This window comes from Miscanthus floridulus, chromosome 1 (assembly GCF_019320115.1).
Source record: "Miscanthus floridulus cultivar M001 chromosome 1, ASM1932011v1, whole genome shotgun sequence".
In the NCBI taxonomy this organism is placed as follows: domain Eukaryota; kingdom Viridiplantae; phylum Streptophyta; class Magnoliopsida; order Poales; family Poaceae; genus Miscanthus; species Miscanthus floridulus.
The window spans coordinates 162,928,300-162,944,229 of record NC_089580.1 but is presented as its reverse complement, the minus strand read 5'-3'; the positions used below and the strand labels follow the sequence as shown (position 1 = coordinate 162,944,229).

Here is a 15,930-nt window from a genome sequence, read left to right as displayed (position 1 = left end):
GTTGATGTGGCATAGGCTGCTAACCGTGCTAACATGGACTCATCATGTGAGGTCCACAATCGCTCCACTTCTCTTTCTCGTCCAAATGGGTCACGAAGGGCGTGTTTGGTTGGGTGGTTTTGGCCTGGCCTAGCCCATGGGATGCAGTTACATGGGTGTTTGGTCTCCTGGCCATCTTCCTGGGTTGGGCAGCTGCGAGGGACTGCGGGGAAGGGCTAGGGTTACCTCCCCATTTCGCACCATCCTGGGATGTGTCTCACCCCCGCAGCCACCTCTTCTCATTCGCGCTGTCCACTCCAAGCTCTCGGTTCTCGGCTCTCTTCTTCCTCGTCGACTCCTGCGCCGCAGGTGAGGCCCCGCCCCCTCCATGAACTAGATCCTGCTCTTATCTCCTCCCCGCGCTTCCGTCGCGGTAACTTGCGGTGACAGTTTTGCCCGACTTTGTTGTAGGATTCGGAGGGGTCAATCTTCGAAGGCTGCCTTCTATGGCACACATAGCAGAGAGGAGCTGAAAATGGATGACAAAAATACCATGAAGAGCCATGATGGTTGCTTAGCAAAACCAAAATATTTAATTATATTAATCCAGTCTCTTGTAATCCTTCTGTTAGTTTCAGTAGTTGTTAAGATGGTGTGGACTGTGATGTAGCTGAGAGCTGGTGAGGGATGGGTGGTATCTTGTAATCTTTCCGTTCGGCTTGCTGAAACTTTGTTATGACTAAATTGTTGTGAGAGAAAAATACTATTTCGGTTGGAAAAAAAAACGAACAAGCTGGTTGAAAAAAAACGAACAAGCCGGCTTCTGGGTAAACCGAACGGAGCCCATAGGAGGTATCCAAACCTTGAACTTGTGCAACCAACCAACCAAATAAAGTTGCAACTCGTATTCATTCAGGCTGGCTCCAACTTGTAACCAAACAACTGCTCGCGCTAGTCAGGCTCGTTGGCACCAACAAACCAAACACAAGCTACCTGCATGGATTCGGCCTGGCTAGCCAGGGCCTGGCTGGGAGATACGGGCCAGGCTACCCTCAACAGTGAACCAAACACGCTGAATTGCTCCATGTGTATTTCTCCTCTTTCTCGTCCAAATAGCCCCATGCGCATTTCTCATCTTCCTCGTCCAAATAGGTCATGCGTATTTCTCTTCTATCTCCTCCAAATAGGTCTTACATGTCGGTTCACGTCAACATAGAGTCAACACATGCTTATTGCAATGTCAACCCAAGTAGCGAGTCAGGACCTGTTTAGATTTGATCGACACCCAGAGCCAAGTTTAGGGATTTGAAATGAATTTTACTTGGGGGGTTGGGGGGGGGGGGGGGGGGGGGGGGGGGGGGGGGGGGGGGAGCGGGGGAGCGGGGGAGCTAGGCTTGAGCCAAGTTTAGAGATTCAAAAATGGTATTTTCTAAGATGGAGGACCAGGATAACATCCTAGGCTTGAGCCAAGTTTAGAGATTAAAAAATGGTATTTTCTAAGATGGAGGACCAGGATAAGTTTAGAGATTCAAAAATGGTATTTTCTAAGATGGAGGACCAGGATAACATCCTAGGCTTGAGCCAAGTTTAGAGATTCAAAAATGGTATTTTCTAAGATGGAGGACCAGGATAACATCCTCTGCCAAATTCGAGGATCTGTTACTCTTTCCACAGTTGTGATCATCAAACCACATTGTGCCAGCTTGTCATACTTGAGATATGGTATTATGGCCTTACGTGACAATGTGACATCTATATGTAATGAAACTTCATGTTGATTGATCAATTTTCTCAGAAATAGCTGTTGTGTTCAGGTGGAGTGGCATTTGAGTATTCGACCGAACATGCGCCCGTGCTAATTCATTATGGTCCTAAAACTACAATAATAAATCATTGGACTAGGCAGGGCAGTAGAAAGACTATGTCATGGCGAACTGTGGTCAGGTGATGAATTAGAAGGTTCTGGCTAGGGAGTCAAGAGCATCCCAAGAAATTAAGGTCTTCATTTATCAAGCTTGGTTGGTTGATTACCTCAAGAATTGCAAAGGTGAGCATCTAACTGCAATGTACTCCTATGCAGGTGACAAAGTTAATGAAATTTTTTAAGGTGCTCATAGAAAATGATTTGTTAGCTCGATGATTCAGTTTCTGGCCTGAAAAGTAAAATTGCAACCAAGAGCATAAAAAATTAGTTAAATTGGTTATTCCCTTGTGTTGCAGAGGCTAATGGCAGGACATTTCAGGGTAGTCCCATACGTGTGAAGGTGTTATGAACTGGAAGACCTCGATTTGCGGAGCAGTAATTTTGTTAGTGTCAGGTGCCTTTTCTTCCTTGTATTTTATTCCTTCATGACGAACCTCTGTGGAAGCCCCAGCTGCATCCAATATTCTGCTGTGACTTCGCGGAATATGTATATATAACCAGTAATCTGTAACGTAACTAGTACTTTAGGTTGGCTGCAAAAACTAGTACTTTTGTTTTGCTGCCAAATTGGTTCACTAGATAACAAACAGGATGTGTCAGAGAAAAATGCTTGACTACTGGAGTGGTATGAATCAAATGAGACATGCTGGATAGCTTGATCACCTGTGTTTGCTGGATAGCTTCGTCGCAAAGCTGAATGACAAACATGAAAAGAAACGTTGAATGTTGTACAATGAGCCCTTATCAAAATAGGATCGTACATAAACCCTTTAGTTATCACCATGTGGAATATGTCATTTCAGATCAAATGGATCTATCCCTGACCATCACTGAAGACAACACAACCAAGAATTTCAATTAATTCAAACACTCACAATATTCGGGTGACTAGAGCTACAACAATATGTTCAAGGCACAAAAAAGAAACTGGTCATATCCGTTTCACTGAAATTTAGCTTATGATGATTTGTTGCGAGAGGAAAACACTATTCGTTCGCTGAAAAGTAGTGCTGCAGAGCAGAACCAATATTTGATGTGTGCTGTAACCAAAAAAAAAAGTAGTCGCCTGCCCACATTCATTAGTGCAAAAGCCACTAAGTATTCTCCCAAGTCCCAGCATAAGAAAAACATGAGGGGTGGAGGGCATGGGTGGTCACTTAGGGATGAAAACGGATCGGATACGGACGGATATCGCTGATATTATACACCTTGTTCGCTTGATCGTTTCTGTGGCTTATAAGCCGGCTGATGCTGTTTTGTTGTGAGAGAAAAACACTGTATCATGGCTGATACGATCAAGCGAACATGGTGTATTTATTTTCATATTTCTGTCTAGATTCGGATTCGAATACGGATATTGTCAACCATGCCGGATAGGATACGATTGGATATTGACATCATAAATATGTGATTTGAGTATTCGGATACAGATACGGTATCGGATGTTGAATATCTGGACTCGAATACGAATAGATTTAACCCCCTCTGAAAACGGATTCGGTCTCGAATACGGTCGGAAAATATCGGCACCATTTTCGTCAGCAACACCAACCTTTAGGTAGGCAACCGGCAACCCAAGTTTGAATCCCCGTGTCAAGAGAACCTGATTCCTATGTGTTCTCATAAAGGCCCTGTTCGCTTCTCTTATAATTCGTCTTTTTCAGTTTGTTTTTTCAGCCGGAATAGTGTTTTTCTCTCACAACAAATCAGTCGGAACAATATTTCGGCTTATTTTTCAGTGAAGCGAACGGGGCCAAAGCGGGGGGGGGGGGGGGGGGGGGGTAACTGTGGCTTAAAGCTGGTCTCTGGCCCATCATGTAAGAAAAAATGCCCAAGTCCCAACATGGGAAAAATGATCTCATTTATTGCCAAAACATGAGACATTGCATGACCAGTACATACATGATCACCAAATTTACAATATAATTTGATTAAGTTCCTCACCGTCTTGGATGCCAAAAGTGAATCCAAATATCCAATAGGGTACTAGAGTTCTTGCTCTGTGTGTTGTCCATAATGACCAGAACTAGAGCCTGTTCTTCCAGGAAGTGCCTCAATTGGACCAGGGGATCTATCCGCAGGGACGTAGCTAGCGGTGGGGCTAGGGGGCTTCAGCCCCCCTACCCATCCTGAGCACGTGGAGTTTTTCTAAGTCATGTCTTAAAATTTTATGCATACATGTATTAGGTAGGAGGGGCTAAGGTTAAGAGAAGATAAAAAAACCTCTATTCTTTTGTTCAGCCCCTCCTAAATTTTTTTCTAGCTTCGTCACTATCTATCCGGAACATCCTGTATTATTGTTAGAGAAAATGAGAAAATTTAAGCCTCTAGGTTCCTACTTGTTTATTTCCTAATTGTAAAATTTCAATGTGGGAGCAACTGATTTTAGAAAAAAAGGAGCAGAAACATACTCACAATCAGTACCACGGCCGCCGCGCCGACAAGGGTGGGCAGAGTTGTTTTGGACGTGTTTGGTGGAAGAGACATGTTTGGTTGATCCAGGGGCGCGTTTAGTTGCCCCCAAAGTTGGCGTCACCGGAAATCCTGTAGACACTGTAGCATTTTGTTTGTATTTGGTAATAATTGTCCAATCGTTGACTAATTAGGCTCAAAACGTTCGTCTCGCAAAGTACAACCAAACTGTGCAATTAGTTTTTGATTTCGTCAACATTTAGTACTCCATGCATGTACCGCAAGTTTGATGTGACGGAAAATCTTCTTTTTACATAGTGCCAAAATTTACATTCGGCATGTTCGCTAGTTGGTTTGTGGGCTGGTTTGGGCTGGCTGGTGCTGGTTTATTGTGAGAGGAAAACACTGTTGGCTGACTGATTTGGGCTGACTGAAACCAACAAACGAACAGGGTGATTTTGGGTAACTAAACACCAAAAACATCATTTTAGTTTTTCTGCATCCGCACGTACAACCTCACGGAACACCTTTTCTAAGATACCGTTCCACTCAACCCAGTGCCTGTTTAGTTCTCAAAATTTTGCAAAATTTTTTAAGATTCTCTATCACATCGAATCTTTGGACGTATGCATGAAGTATTAAATATAAATAAAAAATAAAACTAATTACACAATTTAGACGAAATTCACGAGACGAATCTTTTAAGCCCAATTAAACTATGATTGGACACTAATTACTAAATAACAACAAAAATGTTACATAACCATTTCTTAAAAAATTTCGTCAACTAAACAAGGCCCTATATGCCCTCCGTCACGATATACGAATTACGATGCAAGCTCTATCCACCAATCAAACACACCCAATTCTTTCTCATATCTCCATCCTCTCATCTTTTACATGACATGACTATAGCGTATTTCTTCTTCTTTTTTGTTGAAACTTTTACTCCCCGTACGTATTTCGATCTTTGGCCACACACACCCAGGATAGGCGGGGCCACCTCCGATTCCCATTTGCGGCCGTGCCCGTGCACTCGCTCATGACCTTTTTTTTTTAATTGAGATTAGGAATCAGCATTTGGCATCGTAGTATTTTTTTTATTTAACAATTATTATCTAATCATGACCTAACTAGTCTTAAAAGATTTGTCTCGTAATTTACAATCAAACTGTATAATTAGTTATTTTTTATTTACATTTAATACTTTATATATGTGTGTGACGGAGAGAGAGCGAAAAAACTTCTTTTCGAGTTCCCGCCGTGCCCACGCGAATTCACCTGACAGCTGACGCGCAGAGCTCCCACGGTCGGCCACCTGGCCCACCTGTAAGCCCAGGAGGGCCAGAAAGGTTGTCGCTCACGCTCAGTTTAGCGCTCTCGGAGCATCCCACAAGGCCACGAGGCCACAACCCACATGATCGATCAGAACCCACCCACTTGCCGACTTGCGGTTGCGGTCTCGCGGAGGCGCACCAGTTCATCACGCAAGGGAGGAGGGAGCACGCGCTGGTGAATTGGTGATCAGCGATGCCGATGCTCCCGGCTGCTGAGCGGCCGCGGCTGACGCTCGAGGACTACATCGTCTTCTTCACCACCCGCAGCGGCGGGGGCCTCAACCTCCACCACCTCAACGACATCATCTACATGCACGGGTTCGCCAAGCTCCACCGCGCGCCCAAGGTACGTACACCTCTCCCCCTTCCACCCCGTCGCCGTCCTCGTCAATTAATTGAGTTTCTGATCGCTGGCGCCTGTTGCGTCCCCCCAACGGCAGCCGGCGATGGTGGACGCGCTCAGGTCGGTGGAGCTCATGCGCCCGCGCCGCTCCACCGTCCCCCTCAACGCTACCGCACCGCCGCCGGGAGCCGCCACGGCCGCGGCCGCCGTGCTCTCGGCTGAGGAGGTCACGCGCGGCATCGAGGACCTCGGCTGGCGCGAGTGCCCCGTCGGCTCCATCCTCTCCGTCCGCGCCGGGATGCTGTCGCCCGCCGCCGCGGCGGCCGAAGCCCCCATGCCCATCTGCGCCATCGCCCCCGGCTCCGCGGAGCGCATCTCCCCGCCGATCCTGGTCAGCGCCTCGCCCCTGCCGCCCGCTCTGCCCGCCGCGGCCAGGAGGAAGCGTTCCCGGACGGGCAAAGCGGAGGCCGCGAGGCGGAGGCGCGTGTTGGAGTTGCTCACGCTCCCGTCCCTCGAGACGGCTACCCCGGCCTAGCGACGGCGCCCCCACAAGCTCTCTCTGCTCACCGGTGGTCTACAGGCACGACAGCGGCGAGGTCGAGGTGGCACTGCTACACACAACGAGCAATACCACTCTTAAGTGTTAGGTTGGGTTCGGATGTCCTCAGATTAGCTGCAGTTTCTTATGAGATATTGTTCGTTTGTTTTGATACAAAAGAGTTGTGATCAGTAAATTATGATGTTCTTGGGGGAATCGGGGTGAAGGATCAAAGGTGATTAAGCTTATTCTGCCAATGATGTTTCAAGAAGCTTTTTGTGGAATTGCAGTGAGCTTCTGGTAACGATGTACCAATTTCCAGTGATCTGGTAGCTTTCAATCCTGCTGTTCCGCTGTACGCACTACAGAGAAAATCAGCAGCAGGATGCTACTGCTTCGTCCATGAATCAGCTCTGATCGTTCCTCGCAGTGTTGCATATGCACCGAGAAGGCAAAGACCAACGAAGGCACGCCGAGAGCCCGAGACAGGTAAATTTGCTGTTCATAGAGGCTGCTGCGATACACGACGCAGCTAGTGCCGGTTTGCAACTTTATTAGTACGGACCAAGGGACGTCGCCGCCGCGTCCATGAAGCTGAAGGCGGGCGCGCCCCGGAAACAGGCGAAGGTCCTCGTCAAGGAGGAGGAGAGGGTGCCGCAGCTGGTGTCACCGCCTCCTCCGCCACCGCTGTGGACGCGGTCTCCGACTCCGCCTCCGCCTCCTCCGCCACCGCTGTGGACGCGGTCTCCGACTCCGCCTGCCTCGCCGCCTCCGCCGCCTCCGCCTCCACCGTGCCAGCCTCGACCTACGTTGGCGCCGATCCCCGCGCCTCCAGGCTGGGGCACGCCGATGGTGCTGCCGCATCCTTCGCAGCAGCTGTTCTGGGGCTTGCCTCTGCTCACACGGCCAACCGCTCAGCCGTGCCCTGCAACGCCACACCGGGATGGAGCATACCTACGCCGCCGCCGTCTTTCCCAGCACCGTTCTGGGGCGCGCCCGTAATGCTGCCGCCATTGCCACCGCATGTGGCCTGGCGCTGGCCTCCCGGCACGGCGCCGCACTGGGGCAGCATGTTGTCGCCAGAGCACCCGCCCATGCACCTGCAGCGATCACCACCTCCCCTGCTGCTGCAACAGCCACCACCGCATTTTCAGGGTCAGCCGCTGCCTGCGCTGATTCAGACACCACCACCTCACCTGCTGCTGCAACAGCCGCCGCCGCATTTGCAGGGGCAGCCGCTGCCTGCGCTGCTTTCCATACCACCACCTCCCGCGCTGCAGCACTATCCACCGCCGCACTTCGGTGGGCAGCATCCACCTCCTGCTCTCCATCAGGCACTACCACCTCCCATGCAGCTGCAGCGGCCGCTGTCGCATTGACGCATTTGCAGGGTCAGTAGCCACCAACCGCCCTTCTTCAGACATCACCATCTCCACCTCCCTTGCAGCTGCGCCGGCTGCGGCTGCCGGCTGTTCTTTTGCCACGCTCGAGGGACCAGACAAATGGAACGTGGACTAAAGATGACCATGTTATTAGCTGCTAGTGACTGCCTTATGCCTTCTGTTTTCTGCTCCAGTTTTACTTTTACCACTGCTCCAGTCTCAAATTGGATTCAGAAGGTAGCATTTCCGCATCTAAGAAAAGAATCGGTATTTATTTTTTAGAGTAAATTACACGGCCGATCTTTAAAGTAGTGGGCCCGCCGATCTTTAAAGTAGTGGGCGGGTTTTGTGTAGGTCCCTAAACTACGAAATCACACGTTTGATTCTCTAATGTATTTTAAGTGATCCCATTCAGGTTTAAAATAGACACAAGGAGGGTTAGAAGCTGACGTGGTCTTTCACATGGACATGATTTAAGCGTGGACATGGCGTATGACGGCAGCAGAGGCGGCGGACGGCGGCAACGTGGTGGTGGCGCAATTGATGGACGACAGAGGCCCGCCCGCGCCTGCGCGTGTGAGCGACGGCGGCGCAGAGCATCCGCACGGCCAAGTGGAGGCGGTGGTACGGTAGCAATGGCCGTGCGCGACGGGGCAGCGATGTCTGAGTGCATGCCCACGGCGGCCTGGGCGCGAGGCAAAGCGACGGCTCTCGTCTGCGGCAGCGTGCACGCGGCTTGCCACCTCGCCCCACGCGGCAAGAATGAGGAGTAGCGCTGCGTTGCTCTTCCTCTCTGCCCTGTTCCAGAGCCCCACCATTGACGCCGACGAGCTTCACCCGCCAAATTCGCCACCATTGTCTCACCATTGTCCGGTTCCCCTTCACTCCAGTTGTGCCAAGGCCTTCTCTACGCTCTCCACCGGATTGCGCCGCTGCTCATCCAAGGTAGAGGCCCCTCAGGCCAAATCTCGGTGCGACAGCCGCCATGGCTGCCGGACGCATGCTCACGCGTGGTCGTCCTCCCTCGATCTCGCTCTGCCCTGCCTCTCTCTCTCGAACCCCGGTATATGGCTCGAAGACTTTCGGCTCGCCTGCCGAGCCGGAGGGGTGGATGATGATCACTTCATCATTCAGTACCTCCCCATCTGCGTGGGGGAACACATTTGAGCATGGCTCAAATTCCTCCCGCACGACAGCATCCGCGACTGGGCGAACCTCAAGAGGATCTTCATTAGAAATTTTCAGGGGACATATGTGCGCCCTAGAAACTCCTAGGACCTCAAGAGCTACCAGGAGGAGCCCAGTGAGTCCCTGCGGGATTACATCCATAGGTTCTCAAAGCGGTGCAACTCCCTACCTGATGTCGTCGTCGTGGACGTCATCATCACATTCCTCTTTGTGAGAACCTGCGAGTCCCTGATCCACAAGCTTGGCTGCCTGAAGCCCCGTACCACCCGTGACCTGCTCGATGTCGCCACGAACCACGCCTCTGGCGAGGAGGCAGTCTTCAACGGAGGCCGGGACAAAGGCAAGGCCAAGCGCGAGGACCAAGACAAGGGCCCCTCCACGCTGAGGGACAAGAAGAATAAAAAGGATTGGCACCAACCGACCAACTCTGTGTTGGTCGCCGTAGCTGATCGCACAGGCAAGCAGCCCCAACAGGGCCTGCCTGACCACTTCGGCAAGCTCATGGATAGCCCCTGCACCAACCACGCTTACCCCATCAAGCACCTCTACAAGGACTACGAGCTCCTCAAGCGCTTCCTACGACAGGTTGACGGGCCAAAAGAAGGAAAGGGCAAGGAGGCATCAGCCAAAAAAGGAGGCACGGCGGGCAAGGATGGGGACGGCTTCCCCGCCCCCGAGGAATGCATCATGATCTTTGGGGGATCTGATGCCGTTTACTCCAAGCGCCAGCATAAAGTGCGCTACCGAGAGGCGTGCGTCGTCAAAACAGCCGTCCCGTCCTTCCTTCGCTGGTTGGAATCTTCGATCACTTTCGATCAGAGAGACCATCCATCCCACGTTGCCAGACCAGGACGCTACCCCCTCGTCATCGACCCCATTGTCTGCAAGAAAGCACCTCACCAAGGTGTTGATGAACGGAGGCAGTGGTCTCAACATCCTCAACGTCGACACCCTCGATGCGATGCGCATCCCCTGGTCGGAGCTTTGACCGACGAGCTCTCCCTTCCATGGCGTGATACTAGGAGCGTAGGCGTACCCGCTCGGGCAGATCGATCTACCCATCATGTTTGGCGACCGAGCCAACTTCCGCTCGGAGGTGCTTACCTTCAAGGTGGTGGACTTTCTAGGGTCTTACCACACCATCTTGGGGCGGCCATGCTACACCAAGTTCATGACAGTCCCCAACTACACCTACCTGAAGCTAAAGATGCCAGGACCAAATGACATCATCACTGTGGGTAGCACCTTCTCGCACGCCTTCATGTGCGACCGCTAGCATTACGAGCTCGCCACTGCCGTCATCAACTCTTTCGAGCTCCCATGGCTCAGGGAGTTGTTGACCCCAGCAGTCCCAGACTGTAATAAACCAACCTCCTCGATGACCTTCTGCCCGCTCGAGGAAACTAAGGCGGTGGGGATCGACCTCACTGACCCAACCAAGACGGTGTGGATCGGGACCTAGCTCCCTGCCAAATAGGAATGCGAGCTCGTTGACTTCCTATGCGCCAACCGCGACGTCTTCGCATGAAAACCATCTGACATGCCAGGCATACCATGAGACATCACCAAGCATGCACTATGCCTCATCCTAGGCTCAAAGCCCACCAAGCAGTGCCTGTGTCGCTTCGACAACAAGAGACATAGGGCTATAGGCAAAGAGATCGCCAAACTCCTGGCAGCTGGATTTATCAGAGAGGTATTCCACTTCGACTGGCTTGCCAATTCTGTTCTTGTTAAAAATAAGATCGAGAAATGGAGAATGTGCATTGATTATACTGGCCTCAACAAAGCGTGTCCAAAGAATCACTTTCCTTTGCCACGCATAGACCAGATAGTCGACTCCACCTCAGGATGTGAGATCCTCTCCTTTCTGGATGCCTACTCAGGCTATCACTAGATTATGATGAAAGAGTCTGATCAACTCGCAACCTTGTTCATCACCTCGTATGGTTCGTACTGTTACGTAACCATGCATTTTGGTCTAAAGAACCCTGGCGCCACCTACCAAAGGTGCATGCAGCAATGCTTCGCCGACCAAATCGACCTGCTCGATTAGCCTGATCTAGCCGAGCGGCCAAAACTAACAATCACCATCTTTGTCGATGATATAGTGGTCAAAACGGCTCAAGCTTGTGATCTGATCGCAAACTTGGTCACAACATTCACGAACCTCCGAAGATTCAACATCAGATTGAATTCTGAGAAATGTGTTTTTAGGGTTCCAAAGGGGAAGCTGCTTGGATACATCATGTCCGAACATGGTATCGAGGCCAACCCTAAAAAGATCATGGCCATCTCCAACATGGGACCTATACACAACGTCAAGGGCATACAGAGGCTCACCGGCTGCTTGGTCGCCGTGAGCCGGTTCATCTCCTAGCTCGGCGAGCGAGGGATGCCTCTTTACAAGCTCCTCAAAAGGACAGACACCTTCGTCTGGATTGAAGAAGCGCAACAGACTTTGGAGAGCCTCGAAACATTGCTGACGTCGGCCCCAATCCTCGTCGCCCCCGAACGGGGAGAACCCCTCCTCCTCTATATTGCGGTGAGCAACCACGTGGTGAGTGCCGCCCTAGTCGTCGAAAGGGAGGAGCCAGGATACCACCTTAAGGTCTAGCGACCCATATACTTCATCAGGGAGGTACTCACCGACCCTAAGGTCTGGTACCCCTAGGTGCAAAAACTCCTATACGTCGTGCTGATGGTAGCCCGGAAGCTCCTGCACTACTTCACCGACCACGAAGTCATGGTCTTTACTTCATACTCGCTCGAGGACATCGTCCACAACCGTGACGCCGCAGGACAGATCTCAAAGTGGGCACTCGAACTCATGGGCCACGACATCAGGTATATCCCCTATACCACTATTAAGTCTCAGGCTTTCACGGATTTTGTCGCCGAATGGGTGGAAGTCCAACTACCGACACCAGATGTCACCCACGAGTATTGGACGATGTACTTCGATGGGTCCGTCATGGCACCCGGCTTGGGGGCTAGAGTGGTTCTGAACTCCCCAGATGGGAGTAGGCTTTGCTACGTCATCCACCTCCACTTTTTAGCCTCAAACAATGTCGCGGAGTACAAGGCCCTCATCAATGGACTACGCATTGCAATCGAGCTTGGCACTATACGACTCTATGTTCGCGGTGACTTAGAGCTGGTCGTCGACCAGGTCATGAAGGAGTCCTCCTACAAAAGCCCCCTCATGGCAGCATACTACCAAGAGGTGCGCAAGCTCAAGGACAAATTCCAGGGGATTGAGCTGCATCACGTCCCCCAAAAGGACAATGATGCCGCTGATTTTGTCACAAAGTTGGCCGTTAGACGGTAATCGTCTTCGAGCAGGGTCTTCATCAACGACCTCCATGAGTCATCCACCCACATCCTAGAAGGCCCAATCTAGACACACCATAACGCCAAACCAGTGCTTGGGGGCTCTGACCCTAGTGCCTCCATGACGACATCGCCCATCGACGTCGCCGTGTTGGCACTCGATCAAACCGACTGGCGAGCGCCGCTACTCGCCTACCTCCTCGAGGAGGTTCTCCCACTTGAAAAGACTGAAGCTCGACGGATCACTCAACATGTCAAGATGTTCATCACCATCGGTGATGAACTCTACAAGCGAAGCCCATTGGGGGTACTCATGAAGTGCATCCCTGCCAACCAAGGGAAACAACTCCTCCTCGAGGTCCATGCTAGAATCTACGGACATCACGCGGCCCTGAGGTCGCTAGTCAGAAAAGCCTTTCACTAAGGTTTTTACTGGCTCATCGCCCTACGAGATGCAGAGGTGGTCGTCCGTAGGTGTGAGGGATGCCAGTTCTACGCTCGTCAAACTCATCTACTGACATAGGAGCTCCAAACCATCCCCATCACTTGGTCGTTCATGGTCTGGCGCCTCAACATGGTAGGGCCCCTCCTAGGCAACTTCACTCACCTACTTGTAGCAGTGGACAAATTCACCAAGAGGATATAGGTGAAGCCCATCACCAACATCCGCTCAGAAGAGGTACTCAAATTCTTCCTCGACATCATCTATCGGTTCAGCATCCCTAACTGTATCATCACTGACCATGGAACTAACTTCACCGGGAAGAAGTTCCTGGACTTCAGTGATGGATACGGCATCAGGATTGACCGGGCCTCGGTCGAACACCCATGTACTAACGGTTAGGTCGAGCATGCCAATGGCATGGTCCTCTAAGGACTTAAGCCATGCATCTTTGACCGACTCAACAAGTACGCCGGACGATGGGTTGCAGAGGTCCTAGCGATCCTCTGGAGCCTAAGAACGACTCCAAACCGACCCATAGGGTTCACACCCTTCTTCCTGGCCTACGGAGCTAAAGTAGTGCTGCCCTCCGACATCGACCACGACGCCCCAAGAGTGAAGGCTTTTGACCGTGACCGAGCCACGAAGGCTCAACAAGACGCAGTCGACCTGCTTGAGGAGGCCTGCGAGACGACCGTCATCCACTCCGCTCGCTACCAACAAATGCTCTGTAGGTACCACGAGAGGAAAATCAGAGGAAGGATCCTCGAGGTCAGTGATCTCATGCTTCGAAGGACCTAATCGACCAAGGAGAAGCACAAACTCTCTCCACCTTGGGAAGGACCCTATACGGTGATCGAAGTTATCTGACCAGGCGCCTACCGACTAAAGGACGACAACAGCGACATTCTCACCAATACTTGAAACATTGAACAACTACGTCGTTTCTTCTCTTAAAAATTTAGTCTTTACTGTTTTCTTTCATTCAATGTTCGCTCCAGCAAAGCATCCCGGCCCGAACACTTTCGGCCTAGGTTACTTGGGGGCTCCACGAGGGTGTGATACCACCTCTTTTTTTTTACTATGATATGGTAAATACATTTTTACCCAAACAAAAGGGTAGTCCATTCCTTTAATTATCTTACGTAACTTTGCTTCAACATTCCGACCGATCACACCCCGCCTCTACCTACGGTTACGAGTAGCTGAGCCTCATGGGCCACGTCTGAGCTCTTAAGGTTGCAGCCTACGGGAGGAACGGGCAGGTGCAAAAAAAAGAATAAAAAACAAAGCTATGCTAAGGTAAAAATAAGGAATGGATGGGACAAGCTTCCTCGAACGAAGTAAATCATCACAAAACAAGAATTGATGTATTCATCAAAACAACTATTCACATGGGGGCTCCCCCATGAACTTAAACTATTACATCTGCTGGCTACTTCTACTGTGGCTGCCCGGCGGCATCGACTGACAACACGACCAATGAAGATAAAGGTTGTTCACCATCTGATGGGGCAACGCTCGGCTCAGACAGAGCTTCTGACCTGACTTCCACTCCATCCACAGGCTAGGTGACGTACGCCTTCAGTCACACTCACAATGGCCCCACCCGGTTCCGCTCCCTCAACTTCGACGAGCGCAACGGGTACCTCAAGGGCGTCACACCCATAGATGCTTAGTAGAAGACCATGGAGCTCTAGACTTTCCCATACAAATAGAGTAGCCACTAGATAGGGACGCTACTGAAAGCTCTAGTTTGGTTTTGGTTAATTGATGAAACCCTAAGTGCTAACCTAGTTTATCAAAGCGATTATGAGATAGGTAGCACTACTCCAAGTGATGAAGCAATGGCAAAGATCATGACTATGGTGATAGCATGGTGATGATCAAATGCTTTAACTTGGAAAAGAAGAAAGAGAAAAACAAAAGGCTCAAGGCAAAGGTATAAATAGTAGGAGCCATTTTGTTTCGGTGATCAAGACACTTAGCGAGTGTGATCACATTTAGGTTAAATAGCCGTACTATTAAGAGGGGTGAAACTCGTATTGAAATGCGGTTATCAAAGTGCCACTAGATGCTCTAACTCATTACATATGCATTTAGGATCTAGTGGAGTGCTAACACCCTTGAAAGTATTTGTGAAAGTATGCTAACACATGTGCACAAGGTGATACACTTGGTGGTTGGCACATTTGAGTAAGGGTTAGAAACTTCACCAGCGGAGTGTCCGCCTATAGAGTACGGACAGCCCAATGGTGCCACCGGCACCCTATACAAAAAAGATAGGGGTTCATAGAGTGATCGGACGCTGAGGTTCCGAGTTCGGTCAATAGCAGCAGTGAGCAAGCGTCTCGGTCTTGTGACCGGATGCTGGCACGAAGAGTGACCGGACACTGGTAGGGTGCGTCTGGTCAATGCTGACATACACTGACGTGGTGGCACATAGAGGAGACATTGAGTGACTGGACGTGTCCGGCCGTGAAATTTCGCGTTTGGAACCTTACTGGAAACGACCGGACGCTAGGGTCCTACGTCCGGTCACTTTCTAACTGACGTGTCTGGTCATCACTTGACCGTTGAGATTGGGCGATCGGTGTTTGAAGCCGATGACACGTGGCAAGCATCGGGCGACCGGACGTTGGGGTCCTACGTCTGGTCAAACTGACCGGAGCGTCCGGTCACCCCGAGTTGTGCCCAGTGAAGGGGTACAATGACTCTATTTTGTGGGGCTTCTATTTAAGCCCCATGGCTGGCTCAAGCTCACTCACTAGGACATTTGCATTGACATAGCAACCTTGTGAGCTTAGCTAAAGCCCTCCCACTTATCTCCATCATTATTTCATCATCATTGTGAGGTTGGGAGAGAATCCAAGTGCATTGCTTGAGTGATTGCATCTAGTGGCACTTGGCATTCGTGTTTTGCTGCGGGATTCACTTGTTACTCTTGGTGGTTGCTGCCACCTAGATGGCTTGGAGCAGCGAGGCTTGTTGAGTGGAGGTTGGTGATTGTCTCCGGCTCCGATCGTGGCGATTGTGAGGGGTCTTGTGCCTT

At 50.7% G+C, this 15,930-nt stretch overlaps 2 protein-coding genes and 1 pseudogene across 2 annotated transcripts; all 3 read left to right on the top strand.

The window, feature by feature from the left end:
• Positions 1–5,715: 5,715 nt before the first annotated feature.
• LOC136500213 (uncharacterized) lies at positions 5,716–6,749 on the top strand. The gene is made up of 2 exons (XM_066495582.1): positions 5,716–5,998; positions 6,093–6,749. The coding sequence occupies exons 1-2, from the start codon at positions 5,846–5,848 to the stop codon at positions 6,528–6,530; spliced, it is 591 nt and encodes a 196-aa protein (XP_066351679.1). The 5' UTR covers positions 5,716–5,845; the 3' UTR covers positions 6,531–6,749.
• Positions 6,750–6,839: 90 nt separating this feature from the next.
• Positions 6,840–8,090, top strand: LOC136466498 (leucine-rich repeat extensin-like protein 3; annotated as a pseudogene).
• Positions 8,091–11,804: 3,714 nt separating this feature from the next.
• LOC136466491 (uncharacterized) lies at positions 11,805–12,434 on the top strand. Its single transcript, XM_066464926.1, has one exon. It carries the CDS (start codon positions 11,805–11,807, stop codon positions 12,432–12,434), a length of 630 nt encoding a protein of 209 aa, XP_066321023.1.
• Positions 12,435–15,930: the final 3,496 nt, after the last annotated feature.